The 26249-nt window shown below is 42.3% G+C and overlaps 1 protein-coding gene across 7 annotated transcripts in view; it reads left to right on the forward strand.

Moving 5' to 3' along the window:
- Positions 1-26249, forward strand: part of TENT2 (terminal nucleotidyltransferase 2) — a 104629-nt gene that overhangs the window by 17411 nt on the left and 60969 nt on the right. For all 7 annotated transcript variants that reach the window (XM_085874518.1, XM_085874514.1, XM_085874516.1 and 4 more), the window contains 4 exons: positions 5134-5365; positions 17544-17639; positions 24743-24965; positions 25922-26036. In XM_085874518.1, coding sequence (XP_085730644.1) covers positions 5181-5365; positions 17544-17639; positions 24743-24965; positions 25922-26036 — 619 coding nt within the window. In that variant the 5' untranslated portion in view covers positions 5134-5180. The remainder of the gene's footprint in view (positions 1-5133; positions 5366-17543; positions 17640-24742; positions 24966-25921; positions 26037-26249) is intronic.

A 26249-nucleotide genomic window follows, 5' to 3' on the forward strand; every position in this document is an offset into this window, starting at 1 on the left:
ACCGAGCTGCTGCATTCATGAGCCGTGCTGTAATGGTTTTTGTTTTTTTTTTCATCTCATGATTCTAATTGCCAGCTTAGCACCTTCAAGAGTCAAGACCTTCCATGACTTCAAAAGAAACATTAACTGAAGAGATAATAGAGGATGGAAGGATCACAATTAAATCTGTCAAGACATTGTTCCACAGTTATGATCCTTGTACACAATTTGCATATTATTCTTATGCTGAACATTTAATAATGAGATGACTGTACTATGTTACCCACTTTAACCTCTACCACATGCCCGCAACATTATATCCAGGATATACAGTGGTCTGCAAAATGAATCACCTACGACCAATAATGCTACATTTAGGTGAATTACAATTTATGTAGAAACAATTTTTCCAAATGAACTTTTTAATTCGTAAATGAAGAGATTAAGCTAAACACTGTTATAGTTGAAGGAGGTTACATGTCAGGAATACCTGCAAAAATATGTACAAATCAAAATTCATTGGTTGTAAAAGTATTCCACCCCTTATTTCAGTACTTGGTGGAAGCACCTTTTGCAGCAATGACTGCTATGAGTCTTTTTGGGTCGTTCTCCACCAGCTTTGCACAATGAGATGGTGAAATCTTTGTCCATTCTTTACGTGAAAATTTCTCAAGTTGCAAAGTTTGAAGGAAATCGTCGATGGACTGCAATCTTCAAGTCTCGCAATAAATTTTCATTTGTGTTCAAGTCAAGACTTTGGGCCACCAAAGAACACTTATTTTCTTCATTTTTTTCAGCCACACCAGTGTGGCTTTATCTTTGTGCTTCGGATCATTGTCCTACTGAAATGTGAATCTCCTTCCAGGTTTCAGATTCATGGCCGACTCAAGCAGGTTGTCATCAAGGATTCTCCTGTATTTTGCACCGTCCATTGTCCCTTCTATCCTGACATGCCTACCAGTCCCCGCTGTTGAAAATCAGCCCCATAGCATGATGCCACCACTATGCTTGACAATACGGATGGTGTTGACTGGGTGATGTGCAGTGTTCGGCTTGCACCAGACATAACTCTTTGAATTCAGACCAAAAAGTTCAATTTTTTTGTCTCGTCTGACCACAAAACTTTTCTCCACATGCCTGCAGTGGAATGAAGATGCTTTTTTGCAAACTCCATATGCGTCTTTTCCAGTAATGGCTTCTTTCTGACCACCTGTCCAGAGAGGCCAGCTTTATGAAGGGAATGGGATATTGTTGATTGATAAACACTGACCCCCATCTTGGACAAAGAGCCTTGCAGATTTTTTTAGTCATTGTTGGATTTAGAGTGACCTCCTGAACCAGTTTCCTGCTTGCCTGGTTGCTGAGTTTGGATGGGCGATCTGATCTGAGTAGAGTCTAGGTGGTATGATATGCCTTCTACTTCTTAATGATGGAGTTCACCGTACTCAAAGGGATGAGTGACTTTGGAATCTTCTTATAACCCTCTCCCGAACGGTGCTTCTCCACCACTTTATGTCTGACTTCTTTGGAAAGCTCCTTGATCGTCACGTTTGCTTTGGTGGTTGACCAAGTGAGTTGCACCTTAAAACTCCTTGGATAAGTGGGGGAGCTTAATTGTTATGTTCTTCCATTGATTACATGCAGGTAAAACTTATTACATTTATTTTATAACCTTTCAAACAAATAATTTGCTCCTGAAATGATTTAGGGTTAATTAGGTAAAGTGTTTGAATACTTATGCAACTGAAAATCACCTGATTTTTCTGTTACATCTAACTTATTCATATTCAATCTGCATTTTTTTTAGCTGCATCACTTGAGTTTAGCTAGTTGACTACCAGAAAGGGGGACTAAAAGCCACTGTATTTTCCAGTTATGTTGATGTCTGTAGTAAATAAAAAAAAAATGTGATGGACATCTCGAAAGAGTAGCGAAACACCTTTTTGGTAGCCATCTTGGAAAATGGCTGCCTCATTTGATCATATTTCTGAAACTTGACTATAACTTTGCAATGGCTGATCTGAGGCATATACAATCCTTATCAATATATGTTCAGTATACAATTTGGCACATGCCAGTATAACACTAACTATTGGCCCATTGGATTCTGAAATAATTGAGAAAATATGTCAGATTTGGAGGGTTTTTTTCACATAATTTTCTACCCCTGGCATCATGCTTACTGAAATATTTATAATATTTAACTTATCAACATGCAGATATAAGAAATATTTAACATGCAGATTTAAAGCGAGTATGAGCTTTAATGCTATTCTTCATGTTTCAGATAATTACTCGCATACTGATGTTGTCCTTTCATTCGTCATCACTGTCTGAGTCCTGCTGGTTTGGCTCCTCATCATCACTGGCCATGTTTGAGCAAGTGTGCATCTTGCATGCTGCTATACACTTCAAGCCATTAATGATGCATGAGCAGTCAGCTGGCCGACAAGAGCGAGCATACTTGCACGACATCAAACTGAGTACAACTTCGGAAGTGGGGGATCCTGTCCTCCACTGGATAACAAGGCTGCCATCTTCACTTGTTGTCCATCCGTGCCTTTGATTGGGGTTAAGAATCTCTGGCGAATTGACTAAACTCCATCACCATATGGCTGCCTGGTAGTTAAATTGACGCATGTGCTGTAGGAGTGTGTATTCACATGCTGGAAGCTCTGCTGGTTCGAGATCCCCTCATGTGCTGTGGAACATTTGGTATCTGAGTTCATTAACTTTCGTCACTTTGGTATTGCGACAGTAAAGTCGACAAACAAACTCTTGGAGGACACAACACACCATTGGTAATGTTCCAGCTCGTTCCAAGTGACGCAAAGATATCTATGAACTTCTGATCATGCAGGAGGATTTCAAAGCCTTCATCTTTCCTTGCCCAGCAAATGCCTTAAGGGTGTCACATTCAGTCCACGAATGAAGTCCTATCAAGGATTTGTCCATGGCAAAACACCAAGGAATCATGCCTCGGATGCACGAAAGATGGGGGGACCAGTCCCCCTTTCTGTCAGCACACAGCAATCCAAGTAGAATACCAACCATCTCCATGTACGTCATCCAAAAAGCTACAAGCTGACCTCTGTCGTGTTATAAAACCTTCAGGTAAGCGAGAAACAGGACAAGAATCCTCTGGCAGGATTTGTTAGTGACAGCAGCATCGTGTATGGTGTGACAAAGACACCACCCAAATAGTGTCATTCAACTTCAGCAGATCATCAGCATGGTTGGTTTCCAGCCATTCTTCAAAGCCTGACCATGCTAACCTCAGCAGCACTTTATATGTCAACTTGTGAAGTCGGACAGCCCGGTTGTACTGTTTCCCCTCAAGAACCTTGTTGATTGATCCTTCCGCAATGACTCCTGATTCCACAGCCAGATCTCGAAGTCCAGCATCCCCAAACATCTTACCAATTGTTGACATAAAGTTGCAGATCGTATGAAAGTTCCCCATCAGTACGATTTTTCCCCCCTACCTTTCCGGATGTTTTCATGCAATTTCTGTTGCCTTTGCGAACAGTTCCTGATCCAAGACATGTTCTCAAGATATATAAATGGACTGTCGCAAGATTTTCTGGATGGTTGATAATTCAGTTGCAGGTGCGTTAATTGTAGGCATTTATCCTATTGCATCTGCCATCACTTCTTTGCACTCTCTTGTTTGAATGTTGAATCCTGTCCAATAACTCGTTTTCTCAGATGTCATACACGTGCACCAATACACACAACAAGTCTGTTGACGTGCTGTCTGTGCTGCACTTGATGCTTTGCTGTCAGGTCAGGTGGTACGATTGCGGGTGGACTGTTCCTTTTCCCAATCACGTATATTGGCAGTTGCACACCCGGTGCTTTTATTGTGCACTTGTTCTCCTTTGTGGGGGCAGTCGTGACTGGTTTCGGTGGTGCACACGATGAGGATGTTGGTTGAACAATGATACTGTTGACACAATGTGAGGTTCCTTCTCCTCCACTAAGGACTTCATTTTGCCTGTCATTATTGTCAAAGACGAGCACTGCAGAGACAGAAGGATGTACGCACATGGGAATAGGTACTGTGTCAAACTCGACACTTTACAGCTTTTCCATACATATTGCTGTGTCTATTTCTTCTAAATGAGAGTAGGAATAGGTGTGATGACAAGCTCCTACAGCACACACAATCTAACTACCAGGCGGCATATGGCGACGGAGTTTAGTCAATTTGCCAGATATTCCTAACCCCAGTCAAGGGCACGAATTGAACATAGTGAAGATGGCAGCCTTGTTATCCAGTGGATGACAGGATCCCCCGCTCCAAAGTTGTATTCAGTTTGATGTCGTGCAAGTGTGTTCGCTCTTGTCGGCCAACTGACTTCAATCCTCATTAATGGCTTAAAATGTACAGCAGCTTGCAAGTTGCACACTTGCCCCAACATGGCCAGTGATGATGAGGAGCCAGAGCAGCAGGACTCGTCAGACAGTGATGACTAATGACAGGACACCTACATCAGTATGTGAGTAATTATCTGAAACTTGAAGAAAGGCATTAAAGCTCGTACTTGCTTTATATATGCATGTTAAATATTCATTGTATCTGCATGTTAAGTATTTCTTTTATCTGCATGTTAAGTATTTCTTGTATCTGCATGTTAAGTATTTCTTGTATCTGCATGTTCAATATTTCTTGTATCTGCATGTTCAATATTCATTATTAAAGTGTTGGAGCATAGCTACAAATACATAGATTGGTGTAAGTTAAATTCTTATCAAGACTTTGGACCATGCATCAGTGTCTTATGAGACATCTTCCACAACATCATGGTTAAAAAGAAGTACAGTGCAAGGCAACCTGAATTGTAGTGCGTTTAACTTTGATGTCTTTTCATTATGATTTGTTTCCTATAGCACAATTTAATCATATAAATTGTACAATATGGAAAGGTATGGAATTTTTATTGGAGGAAATTTCAAGGATGCTACAGAAAGGTCAGACTTTGAAGAAGCTCAGTGGTTAGCATTTGTCTATCATGATACATTTTATCTTATTATTTTTTATTTTTAATGTTGTATTGAGCTTTGCACTGTGATGTCCAGTGATAATTCTGTCTTGTACTTGTGAATATAATGTGCAGCATTGGATTCTGTTTTTTTTTTGTTGTTGTTCAGGTGGGATTTGCTGATGCCATACCACCATTGTCCAAAGGACTTCAAAGATGTTTCCCACACCTGGGAAAATCGCTTTTCACCCCATAAACGGCCAGAATGTGGGAGTCAAAACACCTGACACAATGAAACCTCCTCCATGTCACATACCTGGGTGGAGAAACTTGCCGCAGAGTTCTGCTACACATGGAGGAAACCAGAGGCAGTTCTTTGGGAGGGGTGGGGGGAGGAGGAGGTAAATCAAACGGTGATCCAAGCGTTGTGATATGGAGCTGATGAGTTAAAGGCTGATTAGTCAAGGAGCTGGAGGGGTAAAAATTTCGTCACATAGCACATCCAGTACACAGAAGGTTTGATTTCATTTTCTGTTCAGGTGATGCCTCAAGAACATTTTCACTTATGATGTTTTCATTTTCACGTCTGAAAGAATGAAAGTCGCAGGGAGGGGGAAGACATCCCACCAGGGATACATAGACTAACACCTCAATGTATTTTATCCCCGAACAAAGAGCAAAGGTCGACCTACCACATAAACTAATGAAATAACTCATTCTGGGGAATCCTATGTTCCCTGGGGTACATTTCAGAAACCGTAACTATATATATATATATCTCTTCTTCTTCTTTCGGCTGCTCCCGTTCGGGGTCGCCACAGCGGATCATCCATATGATCCTCATAGTGATTTGGCACGTTTTTTTACGCCGGATGCCCTTCCTGACGCAACCCTGGTCGCCTCTTATGACACAGGGATATGGTACACCTATTTTAACCAGGGTATACACCGGCCCAGTATACTGGTACTCATTTCGCCGACCTCGGAAGGATGACAGGCTGAGTCAACCCCCTGGTGTATTAATTCAGTGGCTCAACGGGGCTTGAACTCAGGACCTTTTGGATCCCAAGCCGTTGCCCGAACCACTGCGCCAACACCAGGAGATATATATATATATATATATGGAGATATATATATATGGAGATATATATATATATATATATATATATATATATATATATATGTATATATATATGTATATATATATATATATATATATGGAGATATATATATATGGAGATATATATATATATATATATATATATATATATATATTAGTCCAAAAAAATAAAAGTTAGAATTTCTCGCGGACATGTTTGCCAAGTCATTCCTGATGTTGAAAAACGCAAAGAAACAAAAAAATTAGCAGATTTGGAGGTGGTTTAGGGGTCCGTCAAAGTCTCTCAACGGATTCATTATAATGTCACAATACTAATGGGAAAAATGAAAGGAAAGAGCATAAAATGTTCTCAGTGGGCAGTGGGCAACTGGCGGTCGGTGAATTTCTCCAATGGTTGATCCAAGAGGAACAGTTCCGTGCTTTTCCATGTAGAACACGCCATACTCACTCACTCTGGGAATCAAAAAGAAGAAGAAAAAAAATTAGAGATAAGAAAAATAAAAGAGTACTTTTAACACCGACCGACAGCGAACCGAAAGCTCAACTGACGTCTTCTTCTCTCCACCGGATGTAACAACTTCCTTCCTCTTGATGGACCCCTAAATATTTTTGGAACTGTGGCAAATTTGGCCAGGAGTATTTTCTAGTCAGGTAGAACAAAATAATCAACATGCCCCAAGAATATTCAAGCTGTTAGGGTTAGGGTCGGAGGTATGCGTCTACCGAGTGTCCTACTTTGGAGTATGTATTGTTGTTATAAACGGGAATTCAGTGAGGAGGTGTAGTGGGTAGGCCTTGGCAACTGTTCATTTTTTGATTTTCCAATGGTTTCTGGTCACTATCACAGAAATATTCAATCACAGGTGAGATGTGTTTTATTTCTTACAATATTATCGATATCGCAGACTTCTTAACGATGTCTTATATTAGGGGCCATTCAAAACTTACGTACGTAACGCATGGGGGTTGGGATTTGGAGTGGGGTGGGTGTATGGCCAAATGTGATGGAGTTTTACAGGGGTTGGGGGTGTTTCCAGAGCCATTATATAACGACTTTTTTTCGTTACGTATTAAAGGACCTTCTGGACGTTTCCGGGTGAGCTTTTCATACCTTGAATGAGGTTCTGATAGAGCTTTTCTCGATTAGCCATGGCTTTGCTGAGAAATCTCACTGTAAGCTGGTCGATGGAAGCCAAAAGTGATGCCACCTTTTCTGAGAAGAGGAAGAAGATGATAAAGGGAGGAAGAAGAGGCTGCAGAAAGAAAATAGGTTGGCCATCTCGATATATATATATAAAAGCGAAATGTGTTTTGTTTGTGACGTCACTGCTTTGACTAACCAAAGTTAATTCGTGACAACTTTCTGCAATCAGATTTTTAACCACGATGCACCTAAACAGGCGTTTTAAACAGTCATTTGGCTCGTATCATTAATGCCGTGTTGCACTCCAGAGTTAATTTATTTACGAACATGAGGTAATTTCTTTACAGCTGCACTCATTTGCACCCTGTACGGTCTTTGGACCCTTTACACACCTTAGACCCGTTAAGACCTTTTAAACCCCTTCACATCCATTTAGACCCTTTTGAGATGTCTCGACCTTCTTCGATCCTTTCAACACTTTTCAGACCGACAAACCTTTTGAGACCCGCTGAACATTTTCAGACCATTTGGACCCCTTTTGCTCTTTCATCCTCACATGCATTTAGACCATTTTAGACCCATTTTAGACCCATTTAAGACCCTTAGACCCTTATAACACTTTAAACCCCTTTTTACCCCTCAGCCCGAATTGGGCTAAGGGGTATTGTCGTCACAGGCGTTGTCCGGGCGTCTGTCAACTTTTGGTTTCCGTCAATTTTGAGGAGAACGCCTTGTCCGATTAAATCCATTTTTGCAGTGTGTTGGGGCTGGGTAGAGGAAGGTTCCTTTCAATATTCAGTGTGATGCGATATCCAATATGGCGGCTAGGGCAGCCATCTTGAATTTGGTTTCCGGATAATAACTTGAGAACGGCTTCACACATTGATGTTATTCTGGCGAGGTATAATGGGGTTGAGTAGAGGAAGGTCCCTTTCCAAAATGGGCATGCTGCGATTTTCACTGTGGCCGCCACGGCAGCCATCTTGAAATTGTTTTCCGTCAATTTCGAGGAGAACGCCTTGTCCGATTAAATCCATTTTTTGCTGGGTGTGTTGGGGTTGAGTAGAGGAAGGTTCCTTTCGAAAATGGGCGTGCTGCGATTTTCAATATGGACACCATCTTGAAATTGGCTTGCGTCAAGGGGCTGAGGGGTTACACCCGCTTTGCGGTGCTATTTTTGACCTTTTATGACCCTTGAGCCACTCTCGGCCCCTCTACACACCTTAGAAAATTAAAAATTCCACCAAAAATCGTTTTTGATGAACTTTTTCATGCACTATTCGCATCGCAACGCATCACAAGTTACAATGACAAATCAAAACTGATATCCCAAAGTGAAACTGAAACTATTGATCTATGGATCATCGAATGGGAAACCAGAATGAAATGCTGTAAGCCTACTCTCTTTTCTTTCTGATTACGCATGCTGCACAAATGTATATATATAACTAAAGACATTCCTCCATTCGCCTTACTTGCTCACCTACATACTCCACTGAATGGAAATTGCCGAAAGCAAAGTTATGGGGAGTATAGAGAGAGGGTGCAAAGTTGAGGACTGAAGAAGTGATGTGGATGGGATAGGTGCCTGGAGGTGGTCAGTTGGCATGGAAAGAACGATGGTGATCTTCTGTCAGGCGGTAGGCCCAAATCGTGCCTAAATTGGTTTCCTAGCCGAGCTTTCATAATATCGCCTTCAATCCCAAGCAGCACTTCAGAGGTACAAGAGTGGATTGAAAATCTTCACTGGTGGAATGGAACGAGGATGCCAAGGTTACGAGCTCCACCAACTGTGATATCTGCCCACTGAATATTTTCACTGAATTTCTGTTTCTACCAATACACACTCATTTGAGGTGAGACATCAACGAACCCATCAGTGACGGGTACCCTGCTAAAATATATGAGGGGCAGTCAAAAAGTAACCTTAAAATGGCGATATAAATTTGAGAATGTAATGTGCGTAGTTGTAGACGTGTTATATCTGTGGGTAATAGTCATGTTTTAGATGTGGTGGCTCCCTTCGAAGCATGCACCAGTAGGAGCAACATTCTGTCATCTTTCTTGAGAAGTGAGGCTGTGAATCCCAGTGAAATCCATCGCAGATTGAAAATGCAATATGGCGACTCATGTTTATCGCTGCAGCAGGTGTATGACTGGGACAGGAAGTTTAAAAGTGGAGTTCTGTTGGTTTGGGTGTGAGTTGTCTTGGCACCCACCTTGCAGACACTTTGTGGAACCCCAGCATGCTGTGAATGATATGGTGTGCTAAACCATGGCTCATGTTCAATTTGGAGACCACTTCATCCAGCGTAATGCGATGGTTTTCCCAGTATGCGCTCAAGTCCTGCAACCATTTCTGGTGTGTTGGCTGTGTGAGGCTGGCCCGAGCGAGCAGCATCTGCCACACAGAACATTCCATTTTTAAACTTCTGTCCCAGTCGTACACCTGCTGCAGCGATAAACATGTGTCTCCAAATTGCATTTTCAATCTGCGATGGATTTCACTGGAATTCACACCCTCACTTCCCACGAAACGGATGACAGAACGTTGCTCCTCTCTGGTGCATGCTTCTAAGGGAACCACCATCTTGGAACTGCTCCACTGATGTCATATGCTCAATGTTGCCAGATCTAAAACGGGCAAAACATGACTCTTACCTGTAGATATAACTTATGTCGTCTACAACTACACACATTACATTCTCAAATTTATATCTATGACAAAAAAAGAAAACACCGGGGTAAATGAGGGGCAACAAGTATAGTGAAAGCAATAGCTGGCTTCTGCAAAGTTATGGACCATGTGTTCATTTAGCAAATAACATTTCCAGCATGCTTATTTAGGGTCATGTATAAAAATGCTGTACAGGCGTAATTGCCTACATTATTGCTGGCATGACTACAAGAGGAAATCTGTGACTTTCAAAGAGGAGTGATTGTTGGGGTGTATTTGGCAGAAGCTTCATTCACAGACAACTCAATTTGCTGATGTTTCACATGCAACAGTGTCTAAGGTAATGTTATCAGCAATGGGCAACAGTGGGTGGAAGCGCATACTCCAGGATTGTGTTATCCGTGCATTAATTTGAAGTGCAAGGCAAAGCAGTCGAGCAACTGCAGATCAAAGGACTAAATTTCAACCTGGGGTGAGCAGCCATTTTCATCAAAAATGGTCTGCTGAGAACTCCACAGAGCGCAATACCATAGTCCGATTGCAGTGCACAAACCGCTAATCCACACCTGGCAATGCATGTTTTCGAGTCCAGTGGTGCAAAGAGCACAGGCAATGGACTACCGAGCAGTGGAAAAATGTGATTCGGTCAGATGAATCATCCTTTGCCATGTTCTCGACAAACAGACCAGTGCATGTGTGGTGCCAACCTAAAGACCTCTACAACTCTGAGTGCTTGGTGCCAACAATGAAGGGTTCATGTGGTTCTGTAATGTTGGAGAGCACATTTTCCTGGCATGGTTTGAATGCAGTCATTCCCTTAGAAAGAAGGCAAAGTCAATGTCAATCACTACTTAATGGTACTGAGTGATTGTCTTCATCCCATGTTGCAGCATTTCTTTCCTGCTGGGAGGGGTGCCTTCCAGGACGAAAATGCCCCCATCCACAGAGCACGTGTGGTCACCCAATGGTTTGATGAGCATGACCTTGATTTCATACACTTCTCGGTCATCAGATCTGAACCCAATCGAGCATTTATGGGATATTCTGGAACGATGCCTGATATATCATTTTGCACCTACATAAAACAGGTGTGAGTTGATTTACTTTCTCATGGAAGAATGGTGCCGCATCCCTGCTGACGAAAAGATCTTTATTGCATCAAGATGGTTCACAAAGCGTGACAAAACCTTCCCACAGCTTGGCCAACAAACATTGCTGTGAAGCGGAGGGTCCTTGTATGCACTGTACATCTCTTCAAACAGAGCTTGAAACTGCCTGTGCTTGAAGGCAAATTCAGCAACAAGAAAATTCATTCTCTTCACCACTGTAGTCATCACATTATTAAGCTCAGAAGAAGAAATCTTGGCACAAAGATTTTCTTGATGAATAATAGAATGAAAATTTACCGTCAGGTGACGAATTTGATCCTCAATGATCTTTACAAATTCCTTGTTTTCTGATAATAGCACACTGGCTGTTGGCACAGAATATTTTTCTGATGTCCATTCCTCTTTTCTCAAAATGATTAACAAACGTCTTCACTAAATCCTCCCCTATTGTTGTGCCTTGCATGAGTTTTCGGCAGCATAGCTCTTCTTGAACTTCGTCTGAGTCACAGTATCTCGCAACAACTGCTAAACGTGGTGTCATTTATAGCCACACTCTTTCAAGCGTGACACCAAATACCACTGCGTCTTTCAATGCCAACATCTGTTTTTATGTTAATGTTTTCTGCCATTTCGCTCATGCGTCTCCCCACTGATCTGGCAGACACAGGTAGGTCTTTAATTCTGGAGGTGATTGTGTCTATATTGAGCAAGCCATTGAACAAAACATCTGAACAACTGAGAAAAGCCTCTTTTACTCATTCCCCGTCTGTAAATGGCTTTCCATGTTTTGGAGTGGACATTGTGAAATTTTGTAACTTCCCTCTGTGGCTTGATTTTTACTGATAGACATGAGGAAAGACACTGCTTTGCTTTCTGTACCTCATTATGACCCGTTTGATTGAACCAGTCTTGTCCGCAGCATCCTTGAAGTGTTTCTCGTGCTTTTCTGAAAATGGCGTTGGATACTTGATGTGCAGCAAACAATGCTCTCACAACATAGAGTACAAATAGCATGGTCTTTATGTTGAACAAATCAGTATTTGTCTCTCCAAGAGGGCTGAAATGAATGAACATCTAACTTTGCTTTCTTCAGAACTGCCATTTTGTCAAAAAAAAGTGATTAGTGGCACTTATCATGAGATTTCCTGTGAATCAAGATTGGCCTGCCCTGCAAAACGTAATCTCATAAATAAACCCATTGAATCCTTCTTCTTTGAACGTCAGAGCTTTCATTGGGGAGCATAATTTAGACTCTTAATGATGCTACCCAATGAAAGCTCTTTTAAACAAAATTATTTATATATTTATTTATCTTTTTTAAAATAAAGAAATATTTTAAAACCCTGATTATTTGGACTCTAATTTTTTGTTTTCTCTGCAACCGCTTATGCGATTGACACAATTTTCACCATAGGTACGACTACTCGTGTATGTTTTTAATGATAATTATGACATCATAGGTCACGTGGTATGGCAGCCATGTTGGAAAAAGGAAAAACTTTGGACCTCTATCTCTGAAACCGCTCCATGGAAAAAAATTGAAACTTGGCACATGTGAAGTGCTCCCCATGGGAAAGAAGTGTGGTTTTTTTTTTGTTGTTGATGATTCCATAGGTGGCTTCGTTATGATGTCATTGCATACATCCGATGCTTTATCCTATTTGTATGAAAAATTTTAAGGGTCATCTCGGGCTAAATTGTATGGGGTGGGAAAAAAAAAACTTGATGACATCATCGGTCACATAGTGTGGCAGCCATTTATTTTCTTAACATAAAAATCTAGAAAAATCTTCTGTGACATGGCTGACTCTAGAACGGCTTGACAAATCAAGGGGAAACTTCACCCACATGTTCCCCAAGCCTTGGGGATACCGGGGTGTTAATGAATAATTAATAGGTCACATGATCTACCAGCGAGCTACATTGGATTGTATGAAAGTCTTTTTTTTTTTTTAAATTCTCTTCAACCGCTTCATCAGGCCAGGTCAGGTATGGGAGCATGTGCCGGATCAGTGAATCGATGCATCCACTGTCCGCCGGTACTCCAGGGGCCTCCATCTTACCATCCCCCAGGCAGATGCCTGGCCTATCGCCATCTCGTTAAAATGCTGATCAACCTACTGCAACCATGAGGCAAGTGTTTGACCCATTGGCCTCCTCTACTCACGAGGCTCCCGCACTGAGAGAATCTGGTGACCAGGATCAGCATCAGGAAAACGAGCCACATGTCCATACAGGCACAGCTGATGCTCACAGACTATGCAGATAGCAAATCTCATTTAAGTCTCTCTCAGCAACCGCTCGTATGACACAAAGTCCGACCAGCGATGGACAAGGATTCTCTGAAGAGACCTGGTATCAAGGGAATTAAGTCTCCATCTCAGATCCCTGGTCAGAGATCAAGTGTCACATCAGTAGAGCGAGACTGGAAGCACCAAGGGCCTGAAGACTCAGACTTTCGTCCTCCTACACAGGTAACGACAGCGCCACACTCCATGATCCGGTGAATCCATGAATCCCCAGGCCTGACCCAGACATCTATTGACCTCTGGCTCACAGCAAGCAGAGACCTGAATATCACTGCCAAGGTAAGTGAATCTCACTGTGACATCAACATCCTCACCACAAACAGGTACAGACAAGACAGCAGCATCCAAGATGTCACTGAAAACCTGAATCTTAGTTTTGACGCAGGAAAGTTGTAATCCCAGCAGCTCCAACTCCTCATTCAGCACCTTGACCCCCAAAAGGATATCCAGAGTTTCTGCAAAGATGACTGCATCACCTGTGATATCAAGATCAGAGATCTTGGCATTCCCAAACGATGCACCACAGCTTGATCTCTCCGACATCCTCCCCAGAATCCAGTACATACAAGCGCTTAAAAGTGTGGGGCCCGGAAACACCCCTGACGTACTCCAGTAACAACTGGAAATAAGTTGGAGATTGTATCATCACATCTCACAGCACTCGGTCCAAGAGTATAGTTGAGACATCAGATTGATCAGTTTTGGTGGCACCCCACAAAGACCAAGAATACTCCAGAGGGCATCCCGATTCATTGAATCAAGCGCTTTACAGAGATCAACATCGGCTGCAAGCAGCCCCTGCCAAAACTCTCGTCTGCATTCAGTGAGGACCTGAAGAGCAAGGATACGGTCAATTGTTGTCCTTTGGTGTGAAGCCTGACTATTCCGGACGCTGGTGTTCAAGCAGATGGTGGCGAACCCTATCAAGAATAATCCCAGCAAAGACCTTGCCCGGCACTGAGAGCAGCGTCACCCCTCAGTAGTTGCAGTCCTGGAGATCACCCTTCCCTTTCCAGAGCGGGACAACAAGGCCCCTTTTCCAGTCAATTGGGATGGTTCCTGTGTTCCAGGCAGAGCACAGAACTACATCCAATGACATTAGTACAGCATTTCCACCAGCCTTGCGAAGTTCAGCATGGATGCCACAGATCCCCGGAGCTTTACCCCATATCAAACCATTCACCGCAGCCTGTGTTTCCACAAACGAAGGTGGTTCACAGTTGATTAGAGGGTCAGCAACAAGGATAGTAACACCGCTGACATCCAATTCAACAGCTGGTGCATCAGCCTGGTACAGCCACTCAAAGTAACCGGCGCAGCGGGCCTTCACGTCGGACTCCTCTGTTAAGAGCGCACCACCCTCCGCTCTAACTGCAGTACACCGAGGGACGGGCTTGGAGAAATGCATTGCGCGAATTCCCCTGTAAGCAGGCCGAGAATCACTTGACCACAGGTGATGCTCTACCCCCTCAAATTCCTCGCACATAGGCCTCCATGTCAACTCTCAGCGCATGTACAGTTTTACACCTCAACTTCCTGAACAGCTCAGCTCTGCCATTAAGCCTTGTCCTGCGACTCTGGTAAATGGTACCCATCTTTTGTGTCCATATATCATATATATATATATATATATATATATATATATATATATATATATATATATATATATATATATATATATATATATGTATATATATATATATATATATATATATATATATATATATATATATATATATATATATATATATATATATATATATATATATATATATATATATAGTTGCGAATTCGCGATCGACCGCGTGTAGCCAAAAGCGGCCGCCTCGCCCACCGGAACGGACAATTCAGTCGTGACCCTCCGGGAACTACCGCCCGGAGCCAGTCACGGGTGGGGGTTTAACCTCACCACAACTCAGTCCGCATTCTACCCGCGCGAAATAGGGTCCGATCGCCGAATGGTTGATTTACCTCAGTACTCGCACGAGTAGCGTTCCGAGTTGTACCACGCCACAGGCCTAAGCGGTTCGTTCCGTATCACAGGGATAACCGAACGGAGTTATCGTCGGCCTTGACGGTTCCGATAATTACCGGGATGTTGAACCCCACTACGACTCCCTTACGTGATGCAAGATGGAGATTCAATAAAAGGAAGGAGACGAAGCAAAGCGGGAAACAGTTCAACAAGCAATGCACATTTATTACGGAAACACGGAAGGCACGTATATTACAGTAAAGACAAGATGCAACAAAAGCAAATGCAATACGACCGAATAAAAGGGCAATTATTTACAACACTTGTACAGTTCTACTTGTCGGCGCCACATCACTCATACAAAAACCAAAGGAAAGAAAGCCACCCTCACAGGCAAGGAGGCAGACAGGTCCGTGGACCAAATGTGCGTGGATCCTGGAGGAGCGGCCAGGTCCACGAGACCGAGAAGGTCTTACCCGCGTCCCCGTGACGCGATGGCGGGCAAGCCGCAATGTTCGCGCAACTGTGCACAGACTCCGTGCCCCTGGCGTGGTCGGCGAGCCCTCTCCGGTGTGCTCCGTGCAAGCAGTTTTGCTGGCACCACGTTTAGGGTGGGGGAGGAACGGGGTCCTCCGGCATTATCTCAGCGCGGATGTGGGGGGGGGGGGAAATTGCTGATGCTCAGGGAGAGGGGAATGGCTGGCTGGCTTGGACCCCACGACGAGACGAGCGAGCCCCACACCGCAACCTCGTTGTCGACCGCCGTCTTCACTTGACTCGAACTTGAACTCTTCACTTGCCCCGACCAGCCGCCTGCAACTCAACCGTGCGAACTCCACGAATCGCCTTATGCTCGCGTCTTTATAGGTCGCAGGAGGAGCCTATATGCAAATTTCAGGATCAAAACGCGATTGGAGGCGGGGCCACGCCACCCTCTGTTCAGCCATTGGTGCGGCAAAAAGAGGGCGTGAACCTCTTTTGATCCGAATTCCTCTCGTAAAGAATCCATGTTCATCGCGCTTGGGGGCGGGGCCATACCGCCCGACGCTCGCCCATTGGACGGAGAAAAGGGGCGTGAAGCCTTCCTGATCCGAATTTCTCCCTCGGAAAGGCTACCATTCACGCTTGCGGCTCGATGCGTTTGGCACCAATCGCCGAACGGGCTCTGGACAGCACGACGTTTGGTGTTGACTGGTGGTGTGGTCGATGGTTGGAGGAGATAGGTGAAGGTTGTGGGGGGTTTTCTGTGGTGGTTTGGTGGTTGGCGGGCGTTGTTTGGGAATGGCGGTGAAGCGATGTTTGCGGGATGGAGTTGTGAAGGTAAAGGTAGTGGCTGTTTGCGTTGTTGGCGGCTTAATGGTCAAAAATAACAATAGAGAAAATAACAATAGAAAATAACAAAAATAATCTTTCCAATATGGAAAGAATAAGAAAAATGGCTAACTCAAAGCGTCGCAGCCCGGATGAATAACACATATTCCCTCTATACAACGGGTTTGGGCTAACTACACATGAACTTACCGATATATCTTACCTTAGGACCCTTTATGGTGTAATGCGAATTTCCACAACCGTAACAATATATATATATATATATATATATATATATATATATATATATATATATATATATATATATATATATATATATATATATATATATATATATATATATATATATATATATATATATATATATATATATATATATATATATATATATATATATATATATATATACATATCATTGCAGTGATTCATAAATGTTTGTGCCATTTCCCGGATGGAAATTAAACTTTGCATGCCATCTCCCAGCAATATTTGGTGGATGTTAAGGATCCCATGGTGTCCTCCATGAAGAGTAGGCAACCTATCACTGGCACCATTAACAAATTCCAAATTTCTGCCATAATTTCCTGAGTCGGAGTGACGACCCAACCAGGATTGTCGCCTCGTAACTGTTTGGGGAGCACCAACGCTCTTCAGTCTTCATGGGGCATTGTATATAATGATATTGTAATTTGGGTTGAAATGTTATATGGCCATAGTTTTGACAGGACTTCTAGAATCAATGAACTGTATAATTTGACATGGATACATTTATTTGGCTTTACAGGGAATTCATCCAGAATGCTTGGCCAGGTTATTTTGCCATTTATTTCTTAATTTTTGAGTTTATTTATTTGTTTTACTTTCTGATAATCGCCATTCGTTTCCAACTGTGTGATCTTCATCACCATTGCAGAACCTCTGTGGCACCCCTACCTGAAACGCCTATTCCAATTCACTTCCTGCTGGGACATGGAGAATGTGAGCAAAAGCCTCTGAACAATCCTCTCAAGTAAGAGACATATTGAAGTGTAAATCGTCTTGAACTTAATGATGCACTTTAGTTCCATAGCCCACTTGACTGTGTTCACCATCATCTTGGTTTTACTCAGAATGCTTTGACCAGTGTTGATGTCATTTCATGTTTAACATGCTCAGGATATTGTGGCATCATGGTTCAGCATTGACTGTTTTACATGTTTTGCAATAAATAGTCCATGTCAACCTTGTACCGCCCTTTGACATATTTTGAAAATATTACTTGATTAGTGCACTGTTTGTTCTGCATCTCTGCTTGCTAAACTCTCTGCATCTCTCATGTTATCTCCATTCTTGAAAGCATTGTGTAGTTTTTTGATTGCACCTTTGCATGCTCTCTTCCTTTTGAGGTCACCATTCCTCAGGGCAGTGCTTTCGGTTCACCTTTGTTCTTGATAAATACAATCGACTTTTTGTATCCCTTGTATGCTATCCTCACCTTTTTGCTGACCTTTACACTTTACTTCAAATTGTACTTAACTGCAGCAGAAACATGGCAGGATCTCTCGGCTGATTTGGAGAAGCACGCAAGCTGGTCTGATAACTGGAACATTGTTCTATCTTCCCCTTTCAACAATTTTTAGAAGAGGGTTCAACCTCTCCAGCATATTTTCCTCACAACTGGGTAGAAGGTGATCAGGACAGACCACTTGTCAAATACCAGCCTTTGAAGCCAGCCACAAACTGGCATGTTCTGCAGGGCCAAGTCATCCTCGCCAAGACTCAACTTCTCACAGCCAAAAAATCATTATGTTTGTATGATTGGCATATTGCACTTATTATGGAGTTATCCTTGCATACATTGACATCAGCACTCGTGTGGTTGTGACATGGGGATTTCTCTCACCACACACAGGTTGGTGGCCTTTTCTGTACATTTAATATGGTCTTGCACCCCTGTCCGATTTGTCGGATCATCCATTCCCTGCCCCCAAGATGGCAATTGTTCATCCATTAAACCATTCTTTATTGACCTTCCAAACATCTAAACTTTCCACTTACTTCAATTTTGTATTCCAGTTTGCATTGTACATGTTGAAATTCTTTGCTGTGTTTGTGTTTGTCAAGTCTTCCAAAGCTCTCGCACAAAGTGAACTGTTGATTTAATACCTTGTTAGCTCACCAATAGGGTGTTTCATATTGCAACGTTTTTGCGCTAGTCAAGTTGGCTACCCGTCGTAGCTTTCCAATAAGGATAAAAACCCCACTTGCTGATTTTTAGAATTTTCCTCACAAAAATGGCCGCCGGCGGCTATTTTTTCCAAAATGGCGGCCTTTTTTCGCGTTTTGACACAGACATCGACTCCTACACCTGCTAAAATACGTTAATGTTACTTGATATGTGTATGTTTGTAGATGATTATGATTGCTATGTCTGCTAGCAGTCGGGGACGAGACGTTAGGCATCCAATATGGCGGAAAAATCCAAAATGGCATCCAAGATGGCCGATTTTTGGCCACTGGAAAGTTGTTCCCTCCGATGTGGGTTCTAATATGTCTAGTTATAGGTTTTTGGGTGTACTGAATTCGTTTTTATGCTCTAAAATGCAGTATATCTGTCACAGAGACGTCTGCGGGGGTCATGCTCTCGCGTTAAGAAGTAGTTCTTGCAAGTCCGAAGAAGAATTTTGAATATTCTCACCCTCATTGATAACAGAAAATAATTAAATATTCGAAGGTAAAACATGTATTTATTTAACATGTACAGTATATACACAAATTACGAGTATATGAATGTTCTAATATGAATTCATGTATGCGTGCCTATCAGCCTCGATAATCAATAATATTGGCCATGGCATGGCATACATGGCTGTAGCGACATTTCAAATTAAAATTTCCATAGTTCAAAAACATCAATGTTCACACTTCGCTTCATATACTGTAGTTATCTTCATTTTCGCGTATATATGAAGGAGTGATCGACACCTATGGTATTTGACACCGCAATTGGTAATTTTCGCTCTTGCCGATTCCAACGTGCCCACAGATGAGCGAGAAACGATGGAAAAACTGTTGCATCAGACACCTAGACTTCCTCATGATCAACTCAGCTCAGGAAAGCCAAAATTCCCGGCCGTGGATGAGAAGGAGAGTGGTGACCTGTGTCTCAGCAGTTTCATAGATGACGACTCATGGCGGTTATTCAATCTTCTTGAACTATATGATGTACTAGATGTAGAATGGATGTGTGAGCCTGCAAGCACATGGCCAGAAAGTGATGGTTCCCAAAAATTCGCAAACTATGTGCACAATGTTCACGTAGTTAACGACCTTGCAGAGCGTGGAATTAAGTTGATTTCGGATTTTATAGACAAAACGAGGGATGAACAGCAAAGGCAAGCTTCGCTTCAAGTGGTTGAGTGGCACAGGCAGAATTATTCTGGAAACTCGAAATCCACTCTTCAGAAAATGTAGATAACTATATGAAGCGAAGTGTGAACATTGATGTTTTTGAACTATGGAAATTTTAATTTGAAATATCGCTACAGCCATGTATGCCATGCCATGGCCAATGTTATTGATTAATTATCGAGGCTGATAGGCACGCATACATCAATTCATATTAGAACATTCATTATGGCATTAGTATATGAGTAATTCGTTTATATACTGTACATGTTAAATAAATACATGTTTGACCTTCGAATATTTAATTATTTTCTGTTATCAATAAGGGCGAGAATATTCAAAATTCTTCTTCGGACTTGCAAGAACTACTTCTTAACGCGAGAGCATGACTCCCGCAGACGTCTCTGTGACAGATATACTGCATTTTAGAGCATAAAAACGAATTCAGCACACCCAAAACCTATAACTAGACATATTAGAACCCACATCGAAGGGAACAACTTTCCAGTGGCCAAAAATCGGCCATCTTGGACGCCATTTTGGATTTTTCCGCCATATTGGATGCCTAATGTCTAGTCCCCGACTGCTAGCAGACATAGCAATCATAATCATCTACAAACATACACATATCAAGTAACATTAACGTATTTTAGCAGGTGTAGGAGTCGATTTCCGTGTCAAAACGCAAAAAAGGCCGCCATTTTGGAAAAAATGGCCGCCGGCGGCCATTTTTGGGAGGAAAATTCTAAAAATCGGCGAGTGGGGTTTTTATCCATATTGGAAAGCTACGACTGGTAGCCAACTTGACTACACAAAAAAGTTGCAATATGAAACACCCTACTCACCAAGAACGTAGTTCTGTGGAGCTTGTGGGATGGTGCGTCGCCCGTCCGTCCACGAATACTTGCAACTTCTTCTCCGAAACTACACATACGATTTCAATGAAACTCGACCACAACCTTCAAAAGTTTGTTCACGGCATTAAAAAAATTGGGCCCTCAGGGTTCTATTGGGGGGGGGGTGCCCCCCAAAATAGGTATTTACTATCTTCCCAGAAACTACACACACAATTTTGATGAAACTTGACCACAACCTTCATCACCCGTGATGTACCAAAGTTTCTTCACGGCATTATAAAAATCTGTAAGTATTTGCATTCTTCTCCTTGCATATTTTGTGGGTTCACATATTTTGTGGGTCATCCATGCCTACCAGTGGTTCTCTGGCTTTATTATCCAGCCTCTAAGTGATGAGTGCCCAATGGTATTGCTCCTATTTTTACCTCCACCACCGAAGGTGAAAGAATTTTTTTTTTTTTGACCCCTCTCTTTCTGTTTGTATGCAGGATAGTCAAAAAGTTGTGGACGGATCCGGATGAAATTTTGTGGACAGGTTCAGTGTGTGACGGGGACGAACTGATTAGATTTTGGCGAAGATCCGGATCCGGATCCGACTACTAGAATTTTTTAAGTGGTTCTTCACCATTGAGAGATCAGGCCAAAAACGATATGTAGCACAATATCTCAAAAAGTTGTCGACAGATTCATACGAAACTTGGTGGACAAGTTGTTGGGTGTGTGGCAAGGATGAATTGATTCGATTTTGGTGAAGATCTGGATCTGAAGACGAGAATTATTTAATTTTTAAAGTGATTCTTCACCATTGAGAGATTGGGCCAAAAAACAATATAGTACTGTATAGCATGATATTTCAAAAAAGCAATGGGCCCGATATGTTCACGTGGATCAGGCATTACGTGGCGGGGGTATGCGTTCTTCCGAGTGCCCTTCTCGTTTTTCTATATGTCCATTGTTCGCTTGCTTATACCACTACTTATTGCTTGCTTAGTACCACTTCTCCATTGTCAGTACCTTTTGGCATATACCTTTGGTAGTTGTCTGAAGTAAATTCTTGAAATTTTAAACTTGAGCAATTTTGATGAGAATGGGTTCCTTGCTGATGAGTCTCTATCCTCGTATTGGTGCTGCCTAATTTCTTTGCTACCCAAGCACAAGGCTCATAATACTGGGATCCCTGCTTCAAACCCCATGCACTATATGTACAGTATGTGTCCTTTGTCTACAACAGTCCTTGTAATTTATGTTTCCCAATGTCCTTTTATTGCTTGTGATTTATGTACTTTGATCCTTCTCTGAGCCTCAGTCACTGTGAAAAGTCTGTTCATCACATCACTTGACTATGCTTGTACCTCCTTTGTGGCACTGCAGTCATCAAAGGACAGATTTTGGTAAAGTTGATTTGATTTCTTGTGAATCAAAACAAGACTACTTTTACTATAAGGTAGTTGCTAATTCCAGCACAGAACTAGCGGTTTGCATTGCCGGAACAAGCAAATATAAACATGAGCATAGCTTCGCCAGGCTGAACAGGTAACGTTTTGTAGCCCATTGATAGGCCAGATGCAGATCCAGCCTGTCAGGTTGTTGTTCACCTTAACCAAAATGAAATCAGCTTGTTGTTGTCCCCTACCCAACTCATCTACCAAGTTTTTTTGTCCAAATCCATCCACAACATTTTGAAATATCGTGCTATAATGTCTATCAGTTGGTGAAGAATCACTTTGTTATTTTAGTATCTGGATCAGGATATTCATGAACATCTAACCAATTCATCCTTGTCAGGCACCTAATCTGTACACCAAGTTTCGCCTAAATTGGTCTAACTTTTTGAGATATCTTGCTCACAAACAGACAAATGGGTGAATACATAACCTCCATTAGGTGGCAGCGGTAAAATTAGTAAGACATCGCCATAAAGGTCACGAGGTACTGCCATTTCAGGCTTTACCCTTCGTCTCGGCAAAAAGAGGGTTACTATTACTACAGCTTTATCGCCCGCAATTCGCTTCACATTCTAGAATTGGCTGAGGAAGTTTGCTCCAAATCTTTGATGAACCAGCTGGTCAAACATGCTGTTTGACTGGAGCTGATTTCGGTAGAAATCTGTAATTTGTTCAGGTTGCTTTTGATATGTCATCCAATCTTTGTGGGATCATTAACTTCCTCCAGCTAATGCTAGCAGATGGGTCACCCAGATCAATGTCCATCCCAGGGATGGCATACTTTGTGATGCAATACCCTGCATGTGAAGCACCAATCGGACAGTTGGTAGTTGGGTCAGCAAATGTACTATTGTACATCAATCAGTCAGACGAATCCAACCAAGACTATAGGAGTTAAATTGTAAGAAAGTTGCTGAGTGTGGAACCCAGTGACATTTACTTGCAAAATAGCTTCCCATTAAATGCTCCAAAGAAAAACGAGAACTTTCTTTCCTCTCCACAATTTCCATTATGCATGACGCAGCAATTTCAATGGTAAGGCCTTGATTTTAGGTGAAAATGTAGTGATGGCTGCAACTGGGATATATTCCATAAAATTACACAACAATATGTAATGTTGAAGAAGGCAAAACATTTGGTTTTGCCTTTTATTATGTGCAGAAGGGAGAAAACACAGAAATCAGCACTTCTGTTTGCGACACCATCAAGAAAAGGTACTTGTGAATTATAAAGGTGGATGCATATCTCAGTATTCTGGACGGCCGAAGCTATCAACAAAACTTGTTCTTTTCATTTAAATTGAATAACCACCATTTGTTTTTGTAAGGAAAAGAGAAAAGAAGAACGGGGAGGGTGATATCCAGTTATTTATTACTAGTTCTGGATAGTTTGAAACTTTTTACTGATGACTGCAAGAGGATACATGAAGTTACCATTTTTTTATTTATTTTTTTTTTTTACGTTTAAAAAAAATAAAAAAATAAAATGAACCCACTTTTCAGTTTCCAAGGTCAGCCACAGGAGGAAGGAGGTTCAGTCTTGAACGTTTCAGCCTCACCATCAACCAAGCCTTTTGTGGGTTGACCATAAAGCAGGGCTAGCCTCTGCAACTAACCACAGACTGGGCATTCTGACTTTAAGGAATGACTTGGATCGATGGAGAAGTATTCACAGCCTGCAGGCTTTTGTCCATAGCTCAGGAGAGTACTGCTCTCCCCGACAATCTAGTACCCCAACATCACTTCTCTCCTGGATTCTATGGAATCTGAATCTCAACATTATTGGTACCTCTCGTGATGAGGTTGTGAAGCACAAGGCTTGTTGCTGTCATAATGCAGACAGTCCATTGGCCTCTCTTTTTTATATTTTCTCCTTCTCTCTCTCGCTCTCTCTCTCAGCACTTCAATCTACCCAAACTCTTCCAGGGTGTAAGTGTTCTTCCAGTAACCCCTCCTGGTTGCTTTCCCAAAGTCCAGGCTGGCTGTTCCTCCACTGCTTTGTTACTCTTTTCTCCCGTTTATGAAACTGCAGTCCAGAGGCTCTTCAATCACATTCTTGTCTCGAGGCCTTCAGGCAGGTTGTGAATGACCATCCCATTTAATTCCACATCCCTACCCATGATATTTTGTACCCCCATCAACCCAACCCTCTTTCTTGCGGGTTTCTGTCCCCGTCCCCTAAACCCCACCTTTTTCCTCTTTTGTTCGGTCATTCCCTTGCTTGTGCCCCCTGCTCCATTGTTACTGCGTTGCTTTTTAACCCTGTGACTTCCATGAGCCTATATCTTGTGCATAAAAAGATGTAGCTGTTTGTTTGACTGCATTGTGTTAAAACCCAACACTGGAGTATTATCACTGCATTGTGTTCTTTTATGAAATCTGTACGTGTATACACATAGTGTTTTTATCTTTTGACCACAACAGGCGACATTTAAGTGCCATTGAATATTCAGACTGCAAACGGCAGAGGTTGCAGGAAGGTTGCTCTTCAAGCCTGCGACCTGCTGCTCGTGGAAGTTCTGATTTTCATCCCGGTTGCTCCATCCCAGGAAGCAGCCTGGCTTTTGCATCGGCACCAACTACCAGAGCAGACACACTGAACCTTCCCATTCAAAACTTTTCAGCAACTCAAACTGCAGAGGATAAAGTGAGACACGAAGACTGAAGTAAAGGGCAACAGAGCTCTGTTGCAGTAATTAAATTTTAAAAATCTGATGATATATTTACAGCATTTATCTTTAGGTTGTTCTGGGTTTTCAAGTTCACTTGTAAATGGTCTCCATGAGTGGGATGCATTGGTGTGGTTCACGCCGGCTCCGGTACATGAGTTTGCTCTAGCATTGTCTTGATTACCCTTTTCCAGAACCTTATGTGGGGTTGGGTCTATGCACTGGGTTGCACGTGAAGACGTGATGCTTATTCAAGCCTTTCCCAAGGGCATGGTAATGGTGACCAATGAGGACATCTTGTTCTTCTTGTTTAATTATCTGATCAAAATGTGGATGAAAGAATGACAAACCATACAACCGAACCATAGTGACAGAAAATCCAATGTGTGGCGTTTGTTTGTTAATGGCATGACATTGTAGCACAGAGTCGCTCATTGCAACTCTCGGCGGAAGAGGCTTTATGGCCTGTATTTTGGAATCCTGGATGAATTATTAGAGCAAATCCAGGGATTGGAGACATTGCAGGGTAGCAGTACAATCTGGCATGAACCCACAAACGGCTATGAGGTTTATGATCTCCTGATTTAATAGTACGTTATAAACAAACATTTTATGATTCAGGCGGTTTTTTTTACTGTGGTCTCTTCATCCTGAGTTGAACGTTAAAGACCCCAGGGTGTCCTCAGAGAGTAGGGAAGCTATCGCCAGCACCCTGGCCATATTGAAAATTTCTGCCCTGACTTCCTATGGTGGAGTGGCGACTCGTCTAGGACTGTAGCTCGAGCCATAAAAACTGCTTCGGCAGCACCGACACGTTGTGTAGGGCATGGTTCATGATTTTATCTGATCATCCTGTGTTGAGTTTTGTGTTTTTTAAATGGATTTGATAATTGGTATTGTTTGTGATTCTTTAATTTCTTTTTTGTCATGGCAGTTGAGTCAGCAATTGCTTCAGCTGTACAACCAATGCCAGCTGTTCTATTCACATTGGCAGCTCAGGGAAGGCCTAAGAGAATCGTTGCAGCATGAAATCTGCAAGGTCTTTCCCTGTGAGTGTCCGATGCAAGTCGTACCTTATTAAGACGCGATTCAAAGTGCCGCTTTGCCTTGTGTGACCTCATCAATCTTTTGTTCAATACACAGGAGTGTGGGTGGCTTCTGCTTAGACACTAGACAGTATCTGATGGATTAGTTGTTCATGCAAAGGGCAGTAACAGTACAGTATTTCATATTGGGTTTTCCTTAGGTGATCTGTGATTTGA

This window comes from Eptatretus burgeri, chromosome 3 (genome assembly GCF_056783735.1).
Source record: "Eptatretus burgeri isolate ZD-2024b chromosome 3, Ebu_testis_v1, whole genome shotgun sequence".
Lineage (NCBI taxonomy): Eukaryota > Metazoa > Chordata > Myxini > Myxiniformes > Myxinidae > Eptatretus > Eptatretus burgeri.